General features: G+C 35.9%; 1 protein-coding gene across 1 annotated transcript in view; it reads right to left on the bottom strand.

Annotated features, from left to right (window-relative positions):
* The window catches only part of LOC126814621 (histidine decarboxylase), a 62,263-nt gene that overhangs the window by 14,798 nt on the left and 29,145 nt on the right, over positions 1 to 18,320 (bottom strand). The window contains exon 2 of the mRNA XM_050539894.2: positions 601 to 773. Coding sequence (XP_050395851.1) covers positions 601 to 773 — 173 coding nt within the window. The remainder of the gene's footprint in view (positions 1 to 600; positions 774 to 18,320) is intronic.

Raw genomic sequence — 18,320 nt, 5'->3', positions numbered from 1 at the left:
TTTTTAGTGGAATACCCACGGTTCCGTGCACAGTACGCCAAGACGTGTGTCAATTACTACATGCCGCTCAAAGAAGTTTTGGTAATAGTTGATATATTTGTATATTACAGGTCGGATGCTAAAATAGTGTCAGATACACTATAGATCAATATCTGTCATCTTATTGATAGCCATTTCTTGATTTCTTTTCGTGATATTTCCATTATCCGATTAACCTTTATCACAAATCAAATAATGTAAGAAGAAATACCTGGCTAATTTGAGATTATATCAATATGGTATAAACCCTTCTTAAATATTTACTACGTCTTTGATACACCGTGAATCGTATTAATGATTCAATATTAACTAAAAGAGGAATTTCAATCGTTGCTATTTATGCACGTATTTTCATTAGCTTAATACATGTTCTATTTAACACTTTCGTCGCTACCCCCAACCCGCCAACGAGTACTCAAAAGAAAAACGTCCTATATGAAAGGTCATTGGCCTAGCAAAGTTCAAACTCTGCAACCTATCCGGAAATAGGTCAGTTGTCAGTGGTCAGTTACATGGCCATTGCTGGTACCATGTTAACATTGTTTATCTATATGTACCTACCCCGGGCATTATAACACGTTCGATATCTTTAAATATATCCTCCCAATGCTCTCCTTCCATAGGTGCTGCATCCGGTACCAAGTTCCTCATGTAGCCTGGCTTCACGTCTGGAAAGACACGTCTGCTACGGATATTTTCCAGATAGTCTGCTATATAATCCACCATTTCCTTACCTAAATGAAAACAAGATTTGGGTAAGCTTAAATTGATACTAAAAGTTACAAACATGTCTGACCTTCAGACAAATATTGTGAACAAAATGTCGTCGTCTTCGACTTAACATCTCTCTTTATTCTTTTAAAATAATATCCGGCTGTAATCATCACAGCATCAAATTCGATACCACTTAATAATTTAAACCCAAGATTATATAAGACAATGGCCAGTTTTATTGGAACCGCCGTGGTCATTTGGTGTCAATTTCATTAGGAGATAATCGTATAATACCACCAGTTATAATTGGATACATATTTCCAGATAAACTATTTTAACAGAGAACTCCGAAAATTAATTAATTTAAGAATCTGTCCACTAACCCACTAGCCTTACATTCGTGCTAATTATGTATGATAAACATAACAAAATTAGCAACTAACGCTAATCGTGTACGGCTATGTCTCAAACAAAAACATAATTATGACAACAGCTTCTACTGCAAAATAATAATTCTTGCCTACCAAATCGAAACCAAAATCCATTAAAATCTGAAATGTGGGCCTATAAAAAGGTGTAGGGAGATTCTGATATTAATCGATATTTTATTGTAATATTTATATTACAAATGAGAAATTTGCCCATTTTGGTAGGGTTTTGCGCAATTTTTTTAAAGATATCTGAAGCACTATACGGCCACCCGATTAGATTTTATTACATACTTCGAGAAGGTATTTGTTGAGTAATAAAACCTTCTAGTAGTTTATCGAGGCTGGCCGTCCTCACCGCACGGTACAAATATTATCAATTATCACCACTAGAAGCAACAAATTCCAGAACAAGCCAGAACTTATACCAAAATGGCCGCTTTATACAAATGAGTATTTAGGGGAATACTAACCCTAACCCTTTTAAGAGAAGTAAAAACTAAATTAGACCCAAGTTCAGTCTTTTAAAAAGGGTTAGGGTCAGGTTCGGGTTAGTTATCCCCAAAATTCTCATTTATATAAAGCGGCCATTTTGGACTCCGGAAGCACCCGAACTTCGATAAACTACTAGAAGGTTTTATTTGTACCGTGCGGTAAGGACGGCCAGCCCTCGATAAACTACTAGAAGGTTTTATTACTCAACAAATACCTTCTCGAAGTATGTAATAAAATCTAATCGGGTGCTAGGGCATACCTTATAGTGGATCTGGTGTGTATACCAGAGTGTCAACCGAAAATTAAGATTTCGAAATTAGCGCATCTTTCTGTTTCACTTTCGATCGGACACCAGTCAAAATACCCAAAAAGCACAATAGTCGACGCAGTTCGTAGAAAACAACAAATTTTGTCTTATGTGGTATATTTTGCACCTACCACTTAAACATTCTTAATCGAGCGACAATCCCAGTTCTTATTCTGATTCTAATTAGTAGCCATTGTTTTGGAAGTGAACGCACTTCACTTTGTGTTACAAGTGTGATATCACCCTAAATATGCTACCATATAGTACATCATCAGCAGCATTATCCCATGGTTTTTTGGGATTTTCTACAAACTAATGGGGGCAATTGTTTTCAGTAGTGGGGCATTTGAATTTTTGAGTTATTACAGTGAATGACGATCGGTCTGTTGACATTTGAGTCAATGTTATAATATGAGTAATATAAGAGTCGTGTAAATTAATAATATAATTATACCAAAGACATTTAATTTTTCTGTTTAGACCAGTCTAGAGGTGTAATGAAACCTGTATTTAATTATCTCGATTTAATGACTGTTCCGTTCAGAAATTCTAACCGCTGTTTTGCTCCAGGTGACGATTCCGTCTTGTAGCTTTATTCAGATTCCTGCCAATATCGTTTACGTTCCAGAGATAATAACAAGGTCAATAACATGTATCGATAACAATAAGTTGGCAGAACTAAAAAGTTAAGAAAACACCCGAAGAAAACTATGAATGATGAGTAAAGCTTCTTTGGCGAATTATTGCTGATTATTATTTGATCGATCTGTAGTTTATTGACAAAAACATGCCCGTAATATTATTATAGTACAGTTGTCATTTTTCTTGCTTCAGTAAACCTATTAACAGGTCCAATAATACTTAATGTCATCAAGTTGTTATTTTAAATGTTTTATCACAATACTTCTATTTTACCAAAGACATATTGAAAGCTCTGACAAAACAGGGGACTTCCTACTGTATCCAGACTGGCAATCTTCTCCCCATTGTTAAATTAATTCCTAATCCTATCATATATATTTTTTAATATTTCGATGATCCTATTCTTTATTAACTCAAAGACCACAACATCTGATAAAAATATTGAAGGCTCTTGACCATTTCGGTTTTCTGCTTCGCTCGGCCAAAGGAATTTATCTATGTGCACTGGCTTCATGTCTGTTCACTTCCTGGTCCGTCCGCCTCAAACCCATAACTATTCACCAAAACCTGGCAGAAACTGTAAATTTAAACCCTCTTCTTCAATTCTAGACCAAAAAGGCAATAAGAAATTATATATATGCACACGAGAGAATTTTTATAAATAGGCGTACTACATCAAAGGAAGCAATTTTCTTACTCATGCTGTGCCTTGCAAACGTTAGGGAGACTACATTAATAAAAAATGATTTCGTTTATTTCGTGATTTCGCTTCTATGAAAATAGACGTTTACACATCATACAAAGTAAAGCGAAATGAACGCGATTTTAATCTTTAACCTACATGACGTAAATTGTACCCTGTTATAACTATGGAACAACTGATCCACCATCAATAATAAGAATATCATTTTTAATTTCCAAACAAGATGAATGTCTGCTGTTGACAAGATTACAGAAGTGTATTTTTAGATTGCAGGATAACTTAAATTAGATTTAATATCTAAACTCAACTCTAACCGGATCCAAATATAGAATATCTTTGCCTTGTCATCAATCATATTCATAGTTATTAGATTCAATCAAGACAAAACACAAGAAAGGAAAAAGAATTATAGGTTAAAAGGTCACAGAGAGTATGTTTGATAATAAAGTCAGTCAATCAGAATTAGAATAATACAGACTTAAATTGTCAATGTGGAGTAACGTTCGTAATCTACTTCTATATTTCTTGAATAAGTGTCTATAAAAGTCAAAAGTACTTTTCTCGTCGAGTGCGCTGGGCTGCCAACTAGTATAATCCGGGGATGAATCTCGACTTCCCTGTTTGACTCAGTTCACAGGTTTCACTCGAACCCCTTTTCTTTTTTAATAAAAAAATAAGCGACCATAATTTATTAGTAATTTATACAGTAAATAAAAGATGCAACACCAAATCAAAGGCTTATAAATGATAGACAATAAATCGGATCTTTTGAAAAACAATTTAAGAGACCAAAAAATGAAACAGCCGGAAAAATCAATTCTTGACTGTTATATACTCTTCAAAAAAAAGTAGGGGATATTTAGAAACACTACAAAACTGCGGAAATGCACTGCTGTTTTTAATAGAGGTAACCAGTGTATGTTAATAACAGGCCAATTGCCTACACATGAACATAAACAGTTCATATGGGCGGCTTATCTGACGGCCCCATTTCACTCGCAAAGAGATACACTGTCAAAGGTGAAAATGGACGTTTTTGATTTCTGTCTTCATAATGAGTAAGTGCTCCACCAATCCTCGGACATTTAGCATTTCGTCGTGGCATGCTCCTAATCAACCGTCCAATCACGATTTGGGGCAATCTGACCCACTCCTCTTGCAGTGCCACGGCCAATTCTTGCATTGTTGTCGGTTGACGTTGACGAACACGCCTCCCGATCAAATTAAACGTAACACACTAAAGCAAAGATACGCTAAACAGTAAATCTTATGCAAGAACCGATAGGAAAGCAAACATGGATAGGATAAACCAGCAAGCGGCAGTTTTCATCAACCCTTCCTTGAAGTGTCAAATTTGACAATGAACCCTTCCCACGTGTATGGCGCTATTGCGTGTCGCACATGCAGCTCAGTGGTTCTGTTGGGGCGATAAGGTCTTCATCTGTGAACATACTCTCAAAGCATGTCAAGTGTCTATGACTATTTATCATATCAAAACCTGCATAGGTATTTGCATTTTAATATCCCCTACTTTTTTTTGAAGAGTATATAATAGGTACTGTGTGGAAAGGCGAACCAAGAAATTACATGGCTGATGCGATGTCACTCGAGTTCCGTTCGTAAGTCTAACGGCGACATGGTATGGCACTTGCTAGCGTTGACATAATATGTCACTCATCAAACCTCAGCAGGCTCCCAGTACCCTACATCTAGCCTCGGCTGTATGACGAACCAGTAATTATCCACCTTCAAATGCCACAGTTAATCCATCAAGATCCAATGTTTTATATAGAAGAGTTCCCAACAACAATAACAAATCAACCGCAGCATCTTATTAACCGGTAGCCAGTGGTCACCTACCTGCACTTACTGTTCTGGTCAACATCCATCAAATTCATGCCAAGTAGTCTTTAGTTTACAATCAAGAAAGGAAATTCTTCAAAACTATAAGAGGAAATTCTTCAAAAATATAAGAGATGTTTTATTTGTTTGCGCAAAGACCATATCAGTCGTGGTGGCTTTAAACTAGAATCTCTGCATGTTAATCCACAGGAACATAGACCCACGTCATTGGCAACACCAACAACAAACTCTTCACAGGACACCAGTATGACTAAGTCAACTACTCATTCATCCGTCATGTATACCGATACCAGTATGAATATTGTTTTCCTGCAGACAGCCAGAGCTGATATTTTTAACCAAACATCAACTGTCATTTCAACGAACTGTCGTTTGATATTTGACGCCGGTAGTGATAAGTCATATGTTACCACACAACTGCGAGATTTCCTTCAATTACCAACCATTAGTAGAACCTCAGTTACAATTACCACATTGGGATCTACAATGGCAACCACACAAGAAGCTGGTGTTGTAAGTAACCACACCAGGAAGGGGAATACAAATTAAAGCATTTGCCATTCCTTTAATCTGTCAGCTCATTAAATACCATGATGTGGTAGAAGTAAAAAATGGTTGCCCTCAGCTGCACAATTTACAACTTGCTGATTATCTAGAACCAAGATCAAACGGCACAATCCACATTGACTTAGATCAGTACTGGGATTTCGCAAAAGGACAAGTGAAAAGGGGTGAGCAGGAACCAGTGGGTATAGAAACGTCACTGGAATAGATACTCTCTTGACCTTCTTTCGGCATGGATACCCCAACAGATCAAATTCTCATTACCACATTACAAGTTGGACTTGATAACAACTCCGTCAGTTTTGGGGAATTAAAGCCACTGGGCTTAAACCAAGCTCCATTTTTTAAGAATTAACGGAAACCATCACATTTACCAAGGGTCGGTATGAAGTTAGACTCCCATGGAAAAACCCTCACACCACTTTACTAGACAACTACCAGCTATTTTTAAAGAGTCTTTATGTTGCTTTCAGCGCCCGAGGGGTAATCCCATTCTTCTCCCTGATTATGATAAGATTATTCAAGAACAGAGAAACCAACACATTGTCGAATTAGTTGTGTCGTCTAGAACTATTAAATCGGGAACCATCCACTACTTACCACACCATCCAGTAATACGATCTGATAAATCTACAACCAAGATTCGTATTGTTTACGATGCGTCTGCCAAGACTGAATCAAATCAATCATTTAATGAATGTCGGTATACATGGCTATCTATGAATCAGAAGATCTTCGACATCATTCTGAGATTTAGATCTCATAAAATAGCTATGCCAGGGTTTGCCAGGGGCAGGCAGAGGTGTGCTGCGTTTCTAAGGATGTACCAGATCTAATCACACTTCACAGGGGCTGTATTTGTAGGTTCATCCTCGCCATTTTTGTTGAATGCGACAACCAAATACCATATGGAGAAGTATAATGAAATCCATCCAGAATTCGTAAGAATATTTTTGAGATCTGTATATAGATGATCTGACCAGTAGATCGAATAGCTTGGAGGAAGCATTTGGGGTATATCAACTGTCGAAGTCATGTCTCTTGGAGGGAGGTTTCAATATGAGAAGGTTCAAAACCAATTTCACTACTTTGCAGGATAGGATTAATGGAATCGAAACCAATGACCATAATAACCAGCCAACCAACACAGAATAAGAGGATGATCAGACCTTTGTCAAATCGACTCCCCGTAATCACACCAAATCTGTATCAGAAGAATCCTCTACTCAAGGGATTTTAGGTGTGGAATGGAACTATATCACGGATGAACTAATATTTGTTCTACAGGACAAGTCAAATCACGCCAAACCACAGTACCAACTAAGCGGAATATTGTAAGCATTACTGCCAATTTTTTTTTACCCGCTAGGATTCATTTCCCCGTTTACCATCCAGTTCAAGGTTTTGTTCCAGGAGCTGTGCAAGGCCAAGATCGATTTGGATGAACCTATTCCAGACGAACTTTTGATAAAATGGAATTGCCTAGTTACTTCAGTGGCACACACGGACACTGTAACCCTACCACGCTTTTAACAAACATTCATTGCTGAAATCTCAACAAACATCACCTTGGTTGGATTTTGCGATGCTTGAACTCAGGCTTATGCAGCCGTAATTATGCAGATCTCAGGATCCAAACAGCAAGTGGTGTATACATATGATCTGTTGCTTCTAAAACCAGAATAGCTCCAATCAACCCAACAACCATTCCCAGACTGGAACTTCAATGCACAACATTGTCAATGTACAGCATTAATCAGATTTTATGTTTTACCGATTCAAAGGTCTGTTTGTATTGGATCTTAAATCAAAGCAAAGAGTGGAGGCAATGGGTACAAAATCGATTTGGAGTCATACACCAGCAAGTGATAACCCAACGGACCTACCTTCAAGAGGTATGGGCTTGTCAGAATTATATCACAGTCATTTATGGAAGAGGGTGGCACCATGGTTAAAGACAGGTCAGTCTTATCCTAATTCTCAAGAACTTAATGATGAACCACTTGAGAAATGTCTTACGGAAATGAAGGTCAAGGGAAATTCCCACCAGTGCCACTCTTCTAACAGATCAACAATATTCACATTCAGTTAGTACTGTGATTGATTCGACAAAATATAGCAACTTCCGTATACTCATACGAAAGGTCGAATGGCAAAAAGATATTCAGAATGATTTGGAATATCATCGTAAGAGCATAGTTTTTTGCGTTGTTCAGGTAGAATATCCAAGGCTGATGTTCAAAACTCAACGAAATGTCCGATTCTGCTCAACAAGGATCACCATCTAACAGAAATTATAGTTTATCAATGCCACGAAAGAGTTTTACACGAGGGTGTGAAATCCACATTTACAGAACTCGAGTCCAACGATTGGTTAAGAAAGATCCCGCACAAATTGATTATCTATCGAAGGTTTGGTGGAAACCATTTAAGTCCATGGTATCACCACCACTACCAGAGTTTAGGGACTAAAGGTCTCCAGTATTCAGCAGTATTTGGAGGTCCACTATTCACTAAATGTTTGGATATCAATTGCCAAAGCCTTATTTATCCCAACTTCTATCACCTCGAGGGGGTAATGCTGTTTCAATAAATTTCTTTTTAGCTCACCTAATCTGACAAATCAGAGGTCTTCATCTATCACAATGGTGCATATTTTTTTTTTAGATTCCTTCATTGGGGTACGTACATATAAGAATTCCATAGTAACGTGTTTAATCCTTTTTGTTGTCCGATTTGACATGGTTGTGTTATTAGGGATTTTGATTAGAGATTTTGGTTTTAGATACTTATATGCTTATCGACAATAGAGCAAACTCGAATACCATTTCATAAATTATTATAGTGTTATAATGAGTTATGAGTGATTGATTATTAAAGTATGATCTATAGAAGAAGGTTTTCTTATCCTCATCAATTGACAATAATCAGATGATTTAGTCCCACCAAGAAGATACGACTTACAGACAAAATCACCTTTATCCCTGTTATCACAGTCAGTCGGCGCCAATCAATAAAAATCAATTAACCACCATATGAAGGAGAAGTTGTTTTTTTTTTTTTTGGTTTTTATAGTTTAAGACTGCCATAGAGTTGGAAACATCATTCTTCAGTTCTGAAGTAGTATTTAGTCGCGAAACTACCAACAAGTAATATTAGACAATATTATATTATATTATGAAGCCATATTACAGATTCTGGATGTGCAAATCACACGTCTGTACGAATAGTATATTATAAAGTCATATTATAGCTTTTTGTAGTGCAATTCACACGTGCGTGCGAATATTATAATTATGTTATGGCGTGCCGTAGAGTAAGTATCCCGAGAGACGCACAGAAAGTCTGACTGGACAACAAACCTGTATAATTGTCCGTAAATCCCGCATAACAATGTTTCTCTTGGTCACTTTTCCTTTAAAGTAATAAATGTTGTATTTTTGTTACAACTTTAACTGTTGAGGAAACCCGTATTTTAATTTTGTCACATTTTAAAGGACTTGTTTCAGATAAAGTTTAGTGACTAGAACTAATTAATTATATGTGAAACATTCAAGTATCAAGCAATTATCTGAAATCCAGTGATAAGTTTTCATGCAGGATTGTCTTTCTATTGAATTTCTATTTGACGGGTCCGACTAACCACTAACACTATTTTGTCTATGAGGTCATTTAAATTGTGGATATGATATGTAGAATATGCATATCTATAACATATCTTCCCATGTCTGTCACCTTTTGCAATATTTTGGGTACTATTGACAGACCGAAAATGACAGTCGATGTAAATCAAATTGCCTGTATCGTGTTATTATGACAATATTCAAAATTAATTTCATTAATTTTCCGGTGTTAATCATGGTGGCATTTCCGTCATCATTAGCCCAGTCAGTGAAGAAATATATGTTTATTCATATTTCATAATGGTTCGTAATTCAATGGTCTTCGGAGGGTTGGATGGCCGAATGGTTAGCACGTGCGCGCTGTATCATAAGGTCTGTCATTGAATCAACTGGCGTGGTTTCGATTCCAGAAGTTGTACGTGACAAGGAGTAGAGTCGCCCGTCCAACCTTATTTCCTCCCACTGCTAAATACCCCTACGCGCAAGCGATTTATTGAAATAAAACTGAACAATGTGTTAGTCCCGAAATGGCCTAGTTTGTGTCGAGTAGACGTTAAACCCCATTTCTCTCTCAGCCAATTATGGACCTAATTTCTGTTGGCATATTGCATATTCAAATATTCTGGAAGGGCAGTAAAATAAATTGATAAAAATCTGACAAAGTCTGTTATGAAGAATAAATATCTCAGGAAATACAATATAGATTTACACAGGTACGAAAAAGGGGGAATGTCGCAACTATCAAACGACTTTAAATCTGTAATGAAACACTATAAAAACATTTAAAATCGATATAGTTTACATAGATGTCGCGTCTTATCTAGTTTAAAATGTCTAATCGAAGAAGGCTGCTCAGGTCTATTGACAATCTTATTGATACATGTAAGGGGGCGAAAATGCCGCATACAAATACATCTGATTTATTTAAAGTAATCAAAAGACGCCGCCCGGAAATTAACGAAAATCGTTAATGTTTTCATCAACATCAAATAACAAAAATGAAACAAGAATTCCTACGATCGTACTTTATGCCTTGAAATAAGTATTTCCACCTGCGCCATTATATTTTTTGAAATGTTTGTGGAATAATCGACCCTCACGGTCTTAGTAAGCACTCTGCTTGTTATTGACGTCATTGTAACACGATTTTAATTCCAAAAAGATACACACTTTAAGAATTACAAACGACTTTTCTACTGATCATCGATTTTTGATTATTAATCGATAGTCTTAACTAGTTGAATTCAATTTATTTGATTAGTATAATAAAATTGCAATGTGACATGACAAAACACCAATTATCTACTTTTAGTGTTCCCCTGGAAAACAATTGATATAAAATATATTAATGAAAAGATAACCAGTGCAACAAAGATTTAATTGTTTACTGTAAATAAATGTCTATGAATTGTATATAAAAAGAGTTCACTTTGCCCTTTCTCGTGCTATTCAAATCCCCAGTGCTGACACTCCCACTAATTTGAAACAACAGACAACTTCAACCTTGCATAACAAGTCAACTATTGACAACACTTCACACCTTTAAAAAGACACTAAAGAGAATTGTTCTAGCTGTCTGATGTAGTGCTATTTAACATCCGCGTCCACCAAAGTTATATCGCAGACAAATGTTTAAACTGAGTGAGGGAATTTATATTAGAAAAATGTCGAGAGTACTGTTCAACTGTTGTAGATGTTGGACAAGTTGCGACACGTTTCCAAAATTATGTGCGTCGTTGCATAAACCGGATAAACCACAACAACATGAAGCCGAGCAAACGTAGTTAATAGTTTTAATAGTACGTTATCTAAAGTTATAAACATGTACGAACCCACAGTATTTCGTAGGGGTATAATGTACACTGGCCACAATCGTGGAAGTTTCCACCAATTTCGAGCTAGAACAATTTGAAATATCATTTTTGTTTGCCTCCCAACCGTCCACCCCAAAGTTGATTAAAGGCCAATAAACCTGCCTGAAATGGATTGGCTCGTGTAAAAAGCAACACGACACATTGACATGGCGGACGGAAAAAAAGAGAAGAGGAGAAAGAATTATTTATATGTTCGTGGTCTGAAACCGTGCAATAGAGTACCAGCTCCTACACATCCTTGCTGTGGTACCAGAGACGTGGAACTAGTATATATATATAAAGGTATTTGATCCTATGTGACACCTGCAAACCAAACGTGTTCATAATTACTTGTTTGATTTGTCTAATTACTTTAAATAGCTCTCTCAGTGTCCATTTTGTATTGGAACGCGTTTTGGTTTAAACGTCGAGTTCATTGTTTGATTACATATTTATAACGTGGAAATGAGTTATGTGAGGCTTCAAACTACTCATATACATTAACTGAAATAAAATGAATTTTATTCTGTAAACGAACAGTAAGAAATCAATGAATGAATTAATCAATAAGAATTAACAAATACACGCCAATCAATTAAATTGGAGACAGTAATCGATGGGATTTCCTGCTTACAAATTGTTCCTCCTTTAAATAAAAACACCGATATTAATTATTAGTAGTAAGAAAATATCGAGTAAATTGCTATTTACATAAAGTAGTAGTTTGTGGCTAGCAATTCCTTATGTACTTTTGCATTACAAGATAGTTTTAAAATCGAACTGGTTTGGTATAACTATCAATTCGAAGGAGTAATGGGGTGCCAACAATCTCACGTACTTCCGGCTTATTTCTTCAGCGATCCTAATTTAGGGTCAGGGATAGTACAATGTATATTGATTGGGAGTGTCATCAACCATGAATGCTATTTGTTCTTTTAACTATGAGATATATGAATGTATACTACTACTCCAAAATATAATTGATAGACTCTTTTTTTAATTCGTGCATAGAATTGTACTTAACGGGATGATTTGGGAGCATGAATAATTTACATGGTCTCGGGAGAAATCAGATTCACGACTGTACGTGCACTAGTGTGTCCCGGATAACTGAAAAATGTCAAATTGTTTGAAATTTACAAAAAACATTCGATTTTCTAGTGAATTAAATTAACATAAACTAAAGAAAATCGAGAAATTCTTACAGTAGATGAAGAGAATCGTTCTTTGAAAACGTAGCCTAGGGGATTGTCAATATTCTTTTCCAATATAGCAAACTGTGTTATAATTGTAGAGAAGTTATTTTATCAGTTCTCCTGGCTATAGAATTGTTAACATGGAGAATATGATAGGTTTTATCAATCTTGACTATTTGATTTGTTGTAGTTGCTATCATCATGATATTTATCCAATTCTTTAAGGTTATCAGTCATAAGTGATCTTTATAATAGATCAAAAGTGATCACGGATATTTTAAAACAGAATCTATATTCTTCTTGGGCATCAAGACTATTTATAGAGATTACAAGCTATTGGTATTTCGGCTTTCTTAAAGATGTGAAAACTAGAGCATGGGGAAAAAAACTAAGGTGGCGTTTCCGGGTGGGTTGCTAACGGAATCTTTTGCTCGCTAATAGGTCACAAACAGATATATAAACCGACCACCGGAAAACATTTAGAGGTCTTGACAACGTATTTGCCATATTACCCTAAGTGAACTACGTTTTTAATCCAGTTATATTTTAAATATACGATGAACGTGGAAAATTAACAACTGTAAATGGTCAGATATACATGTATGTTTACGGCTGTTCTGTAAATATCATAGTTCTGAGCATTTCTAACATTTCTTTGCGGATAATAGAGGTAATATACATAGTAGTATTATATGTATTTTGTACATCTTAATATCTTAAATTTTCTGCCAAGTTCAAAATTGGACACGTTTAGCCTGATATATGTACAAAGGGTGTATAAGATGCTAGACCGAAATTGGTAGGAGTATAACGTGTTAGACAGAAATGGGTAGGAGTATAAGGTGTTAGACAGAAATGGGTAGTTGTATAAGGTGTTAGACAGAAATGAGTAGGAGTATAAGGTGTTAGACAGAAATGGGTAGGAGTATAAGGTGTTAGACAGAAATGGATAGGAGTATAAGGTGTTAGAAATGGGTAGGAGTATAAGGTGTTAGATAGAAATGGGTTGGAGTATAAGGTGTTAGACAGAAAAGTGTAGGAGTATAATGTGTCAGACAGAAAAGGTTAGGAGTATAAGGTGTTAGAAATGAGTAGGAGTGAGTATAAAGTGTTAGATAGAAATGGGTGGGAGTATACGGTGTTAGACAGAAATGGGTAGAAGTAAGGTGTTAGAAAGAAATGGGTAGGAGTATAAGATGTTAGACAGAAATGGGTGAACGAAATCGCTGAAAACGGTGGGCATAATGACTGTTTCTGCAAATTGTCTTAAATTAATACGCAACATACATTTTAGTATATTACTGAAATGAAATCAAATAAGGTTTACCGTCCTACTTTTCTGCACCAACCGGGATTTTGAAGACCACCATGCAGTGTGCTATGAAGCAATGTTTTCCCGGACAGCTACGTGTCAGTCTACTCTACTCTTCACCAAATACCAACTGCCAAGGTTTTTATTACGAGAACGCCAGCGTATATACATGGTCCCGCTTTTTCGTTCCACCGGAAAGGCTTGGTGGTTTCTTTGCTTTCTCAAGTTTTGGTTGAGGGTTAAAGGAGCTAAATCGCTATTCTTCGGCACAAATGGGTCGAAACGCATATAATAATGTATTATGAATGTATATAAACTGATTTACATTCAATCGTTTCTTCTTTTTTTTTTACTGTAATTTCTAATCAGTTTTGTCTTAAATATTGGATATCAGAGGCCCATCTTTTCCACGGTAAGATAACAACATCAATGTTGATTTAAATTGACCAATAAGTCGTGTTTGCAAAGTCGATGATTGTGGGTGATATTGAGTTAGCGACTTGCCTCCTTTAAACATGACCCAAAAATAAATCCAGAAGAACCTATACTTTTAGTCTTTGATCTAATGATTTAACACCGACGGGTGTATTAAATGTTCTGTTGTGCGCACACTAAACAGATTTAACGGCTTCATCTCAAAAGTTTTTTTTTTTTAAAAAAATCTGAAATTTCGTTAACTGGTTTAAAGTCTTTGAGAATCTTGCGGCGAAACAAAGACAAAAGTGACGAACATTATCAATATTCACTTCACCGATGTCGGATATGGACAGGACAGTAAGCGAGAATGATGGAGGTTAGTCATTCACTACGAATCGTCACCAGACGAACTGGCGCTTTAATATGTCAGCCTCGTTACTCATATCAATGACACGCCAGGACAATAACACAGATTTGTTTTGATTGTGCGCGTGCGGAGACAATAAAAAAAGAACCTTTTTTAAACTTCTGGGACTTTATACCACCGAGGCCTGATTCTACCTAAAAAACATTGCTAGACAACGATAATTAACAGCAAGAATTTCTCTATGGAGTTAATCCCATCTATCAGGACATGCTTATCTTCGAAAAGAAGAGAATGATTTGCAAAAGCATGCAGAGCTTTGGTGATTGCATTCTCCCATGAATGAGAAATAGGCCCTGGTACTCAGAAATGTGAGGGGTACGGATGAAGTAAACTTTTTATTCAAAATGAGAAGGACAGCTGCAAAAGACTGAATTTTGATTTTAATCTTTGACAGAATGCCCCCTGTAATGGATGCCAAAGGCCGCGGTCCACTCTGTGCATTCTCTGGGCGTAACTGATGATTTGTGAGATATTGTACAAGTGCTGCATAAATACAAGCAATTGTTATTGTATACTGCGACCGTGTTTCATTAACCTCCAAGCCAACCCGAGCTGAGATGCAACAACATCAATGAATTCTCAAAGCAAAGAACTCAATTGCAGGAACATCTACTTCAGATTAATTTGTTTCCAATTGAAGTAATTGGACTAGAGATTAATGAAGCCCTCACTCTATTTTTCCCTTCAACTAATGAACTACCAAACCTAGATTACAAGCAACCGGATGTTAGAATTATGTAAATTAGACTTGATCAAGAACATATCGATACAATCGTTTAGATTCACCCACAAAACAACAGTAAAAATACATTTTTAAACACATTCTTGTAGATGAAATGTATCGACATACCTGATTGTAATCGATCGTCGGGTTTGCATGACATATCACATAAACGTCACAAGCATGACAAGATAGTATCATCTAACGGTTAACACTCCCATCACCTTTCTTTGTCATAATATGACTAAATCACCTGCGCCCACAATATTATGGTGTACGAAAACATCACAATTACTTTTAAAACAAAGCTAGCAATTTCTCCAAAATACCCTTTCCATGAGCATAGACATTTCCGGTCAATCTAAGGCGTTCGCTTTAGTGCCAGCGGAATGATTTGGTATATTCACAATGGCGACATTAATTATAAACTATACATAGTTAGCTACCCCTAAATGGAATGTGGTTTTTAGATTTTGATTTCAAGATGATTCATGAAGTATCTTTCAGGGTAATACAATTGTTTGGTTTTTTTTAACTTTGTTGACTTAATATGTCTACTAATATGTCTAAATCCTATTTGAGTTTAGGCATGCGATCCTTCTTCTACTACATACCACTCGGATACCCAACTAATCAGATCTTTAACCAATACGTAGCTGGTTTTGTTCTAGTAACAGTGATATTCTCCTGGGACATACCAACCCGGACCTAACATACATCTAACAAGATGGATGCCTATAAACTCACTGACTTATTACAATATTGAAATTTACTTCCAAAATAGATGAAGGAAAGATGAGGAGAATGGATGACAATGCCCAAGATGTTATTGATTAGTGTTTAATTAGTGGACCAGTGAGGATTAAAACACACATATTAATCAGATTGTCACTGATATTTTTCAATGAAGCCGCCAAAAATATTCTCATTAAAAGCAGCTATTTGTTTATGGACATATCAGTTACATCACGTTATATTCAACTCTTGTTTTACCTGGTGATGGTACTGGACAGGATGCCAAGGGACATAAAACCAGGTGTATTATGATATACTTCAATTCCAAAAGAAACTTCGTTTCAGAATGTTGGAAGGTGGTACTTCTAGGCCCTATATTTAGACTGTGCCTGTCTGTCCAGCTCTTTCATTATAAGTCCATTCTAGGAAACCAGTCACTTATAGATAATTTCACCATATAGCAGAGAATTCATAAACCATCCATTTAACCAGTATTCTAGTTCTATGAATTAACCAAAGATTCCGAAAACTGAACAAATGCCCTGCCTACAGCACGAATACTAGACATGGGGGTTGAAGGATGCGTCGATGGAATTAAGAATTATAATATATATATGACAAACTTAAAACTTATTTTTCAAAGGGTTATTCCTATTGGTTCAAAATATATCGAGTTTTTAAAGCCGCGGGAAAAGTATTTGTAAGAATGCTTTTAACAACTATAACTTTGTATTGTAAATGTATTTTTAACATTTTAAAAGAGATATCCATATTTACGACGAAATGTTTATTTTAACAGTTCGAACAAAACGGATGACAATCACACCTTGAAAAATTAAAGGGACAACAAGCCAGATTGAGCCATCTCAAAAGTATAAAACAAATTGTCGAATTTTGATGTTAAGACTGGTGTTTGATGAATAACATCTGAATATACGACAATATAGCTGAATTATTTTTACTTTATTTGTTTAAAACACATAATGTTAAATAGACATAACATAAAAAAAATGATTGTCTTGAACAATTTTTTGGGTAGATTATTAAAAAATAATAGGATTTCTAATTAATAATGTCAGGTTTTAAATTGTTTTTGGCATGTTGGGACTTTAATACAAAATATTTACTTTGAATCAATTAACTTTATTACATCTGTGCAGGAGTTTTCTTTGTATAGTAGTACAATAATATGTAAGAATTATTGTGGGTCAATAAGTTGTGTTTGTGTGTGTAATTAGTGAGTTTAGTGTTCTAGAATGGCATATGAGTGAGAACAGGAAGTAAAGGAGAGGTTTACCATAGTATTCTTCAGTACTACTTTCAGCCGGGAATTAATGAACAGTGTTTTCAATCTTTGATTTGTAGGGTCATCAAGTTTAAACTTATCTACATACCTCATACAATAGAATTCATGACAGAATGGTTGATCATCAGTACAAATACTACTACGTACACCCACGGTGTGGTCGTAAATTGCTGTCATCCCTGTCCATTCGTCAAGCCCAACATTATAATTTGTAAAGATTTACATGCAAGGGTGAAGCCGGGAAGAAGGCCAGACACACTTCCCTCCGCACACACACATTAAAATATTCCATTGCCCCATTTTATAAAAAAAACCTAAATAAATTATATAGTAAAATTAATGTCAATTAACGTCAATTGAAGGGGCAAATGATCCCTTTTCCAGTAGGTTTTAATGGTAGAGGTGTAAAGTAATCTCGGACGCAGGTGTAAAGATCCCAATATTCGCGTCACGAAAAAAATAGTGCGCCCTCGGCGAAACTTCCTGGACCCACACGAAATCGAAAGAATGCACAACATGAATTTAGTTTACGTATTAGTGCTATATTGCAATCTTCCATGAGTTTTGTGAAAGGGTACTCAAGACGAAAATTTATATCGGATGCCACCTGATACTTTAGATTTTCAACAGATTTAAATACGATTTGTTGTTGATGATGATTTCATCCAAAAATGGATAATCGAGACTTTGTTTATCGTCGTAATAACCGTAGCAATGACAATCGAAACTACACTAATCTTGTAACGACGATAGCTCGGCTGAGGGTGAAGTAATTTGACTGAATTACTCAACATATTCCCTTTTCATTATCAATTTTTTAAGTATCTTACTTAATGATAATTCCCCTTCAACCTATCTGTATCATAACTTTCGAGGGTGTGGGGGGCGTAAATGTACGAAAGAGAATATTAAAATATTAGCAAAATTCTATTATTTCTGTGATTTTAATAATTTCAGCATGTCCACACTTGGATC

This window comes from Patella vulgata, chromosome 3, assembly GCF_932274485.2.
Source record: "Patella vulgata chromosome 3, xgPatVulg1.2, whole genome shotgun sequence".
In the NCBI taxonomy this organism is placed as follows: domain Eukaryota; kingdom Metazoa; phylum Mollusca; class Gastropoda; family Patellidae; genus Patella; species Patella vulgata.
The sequence above is the reverse complement of the archived record's forward strand: the minus strand, read 5'-3'. Positions and strand labels throughout refer to the sequence as shown.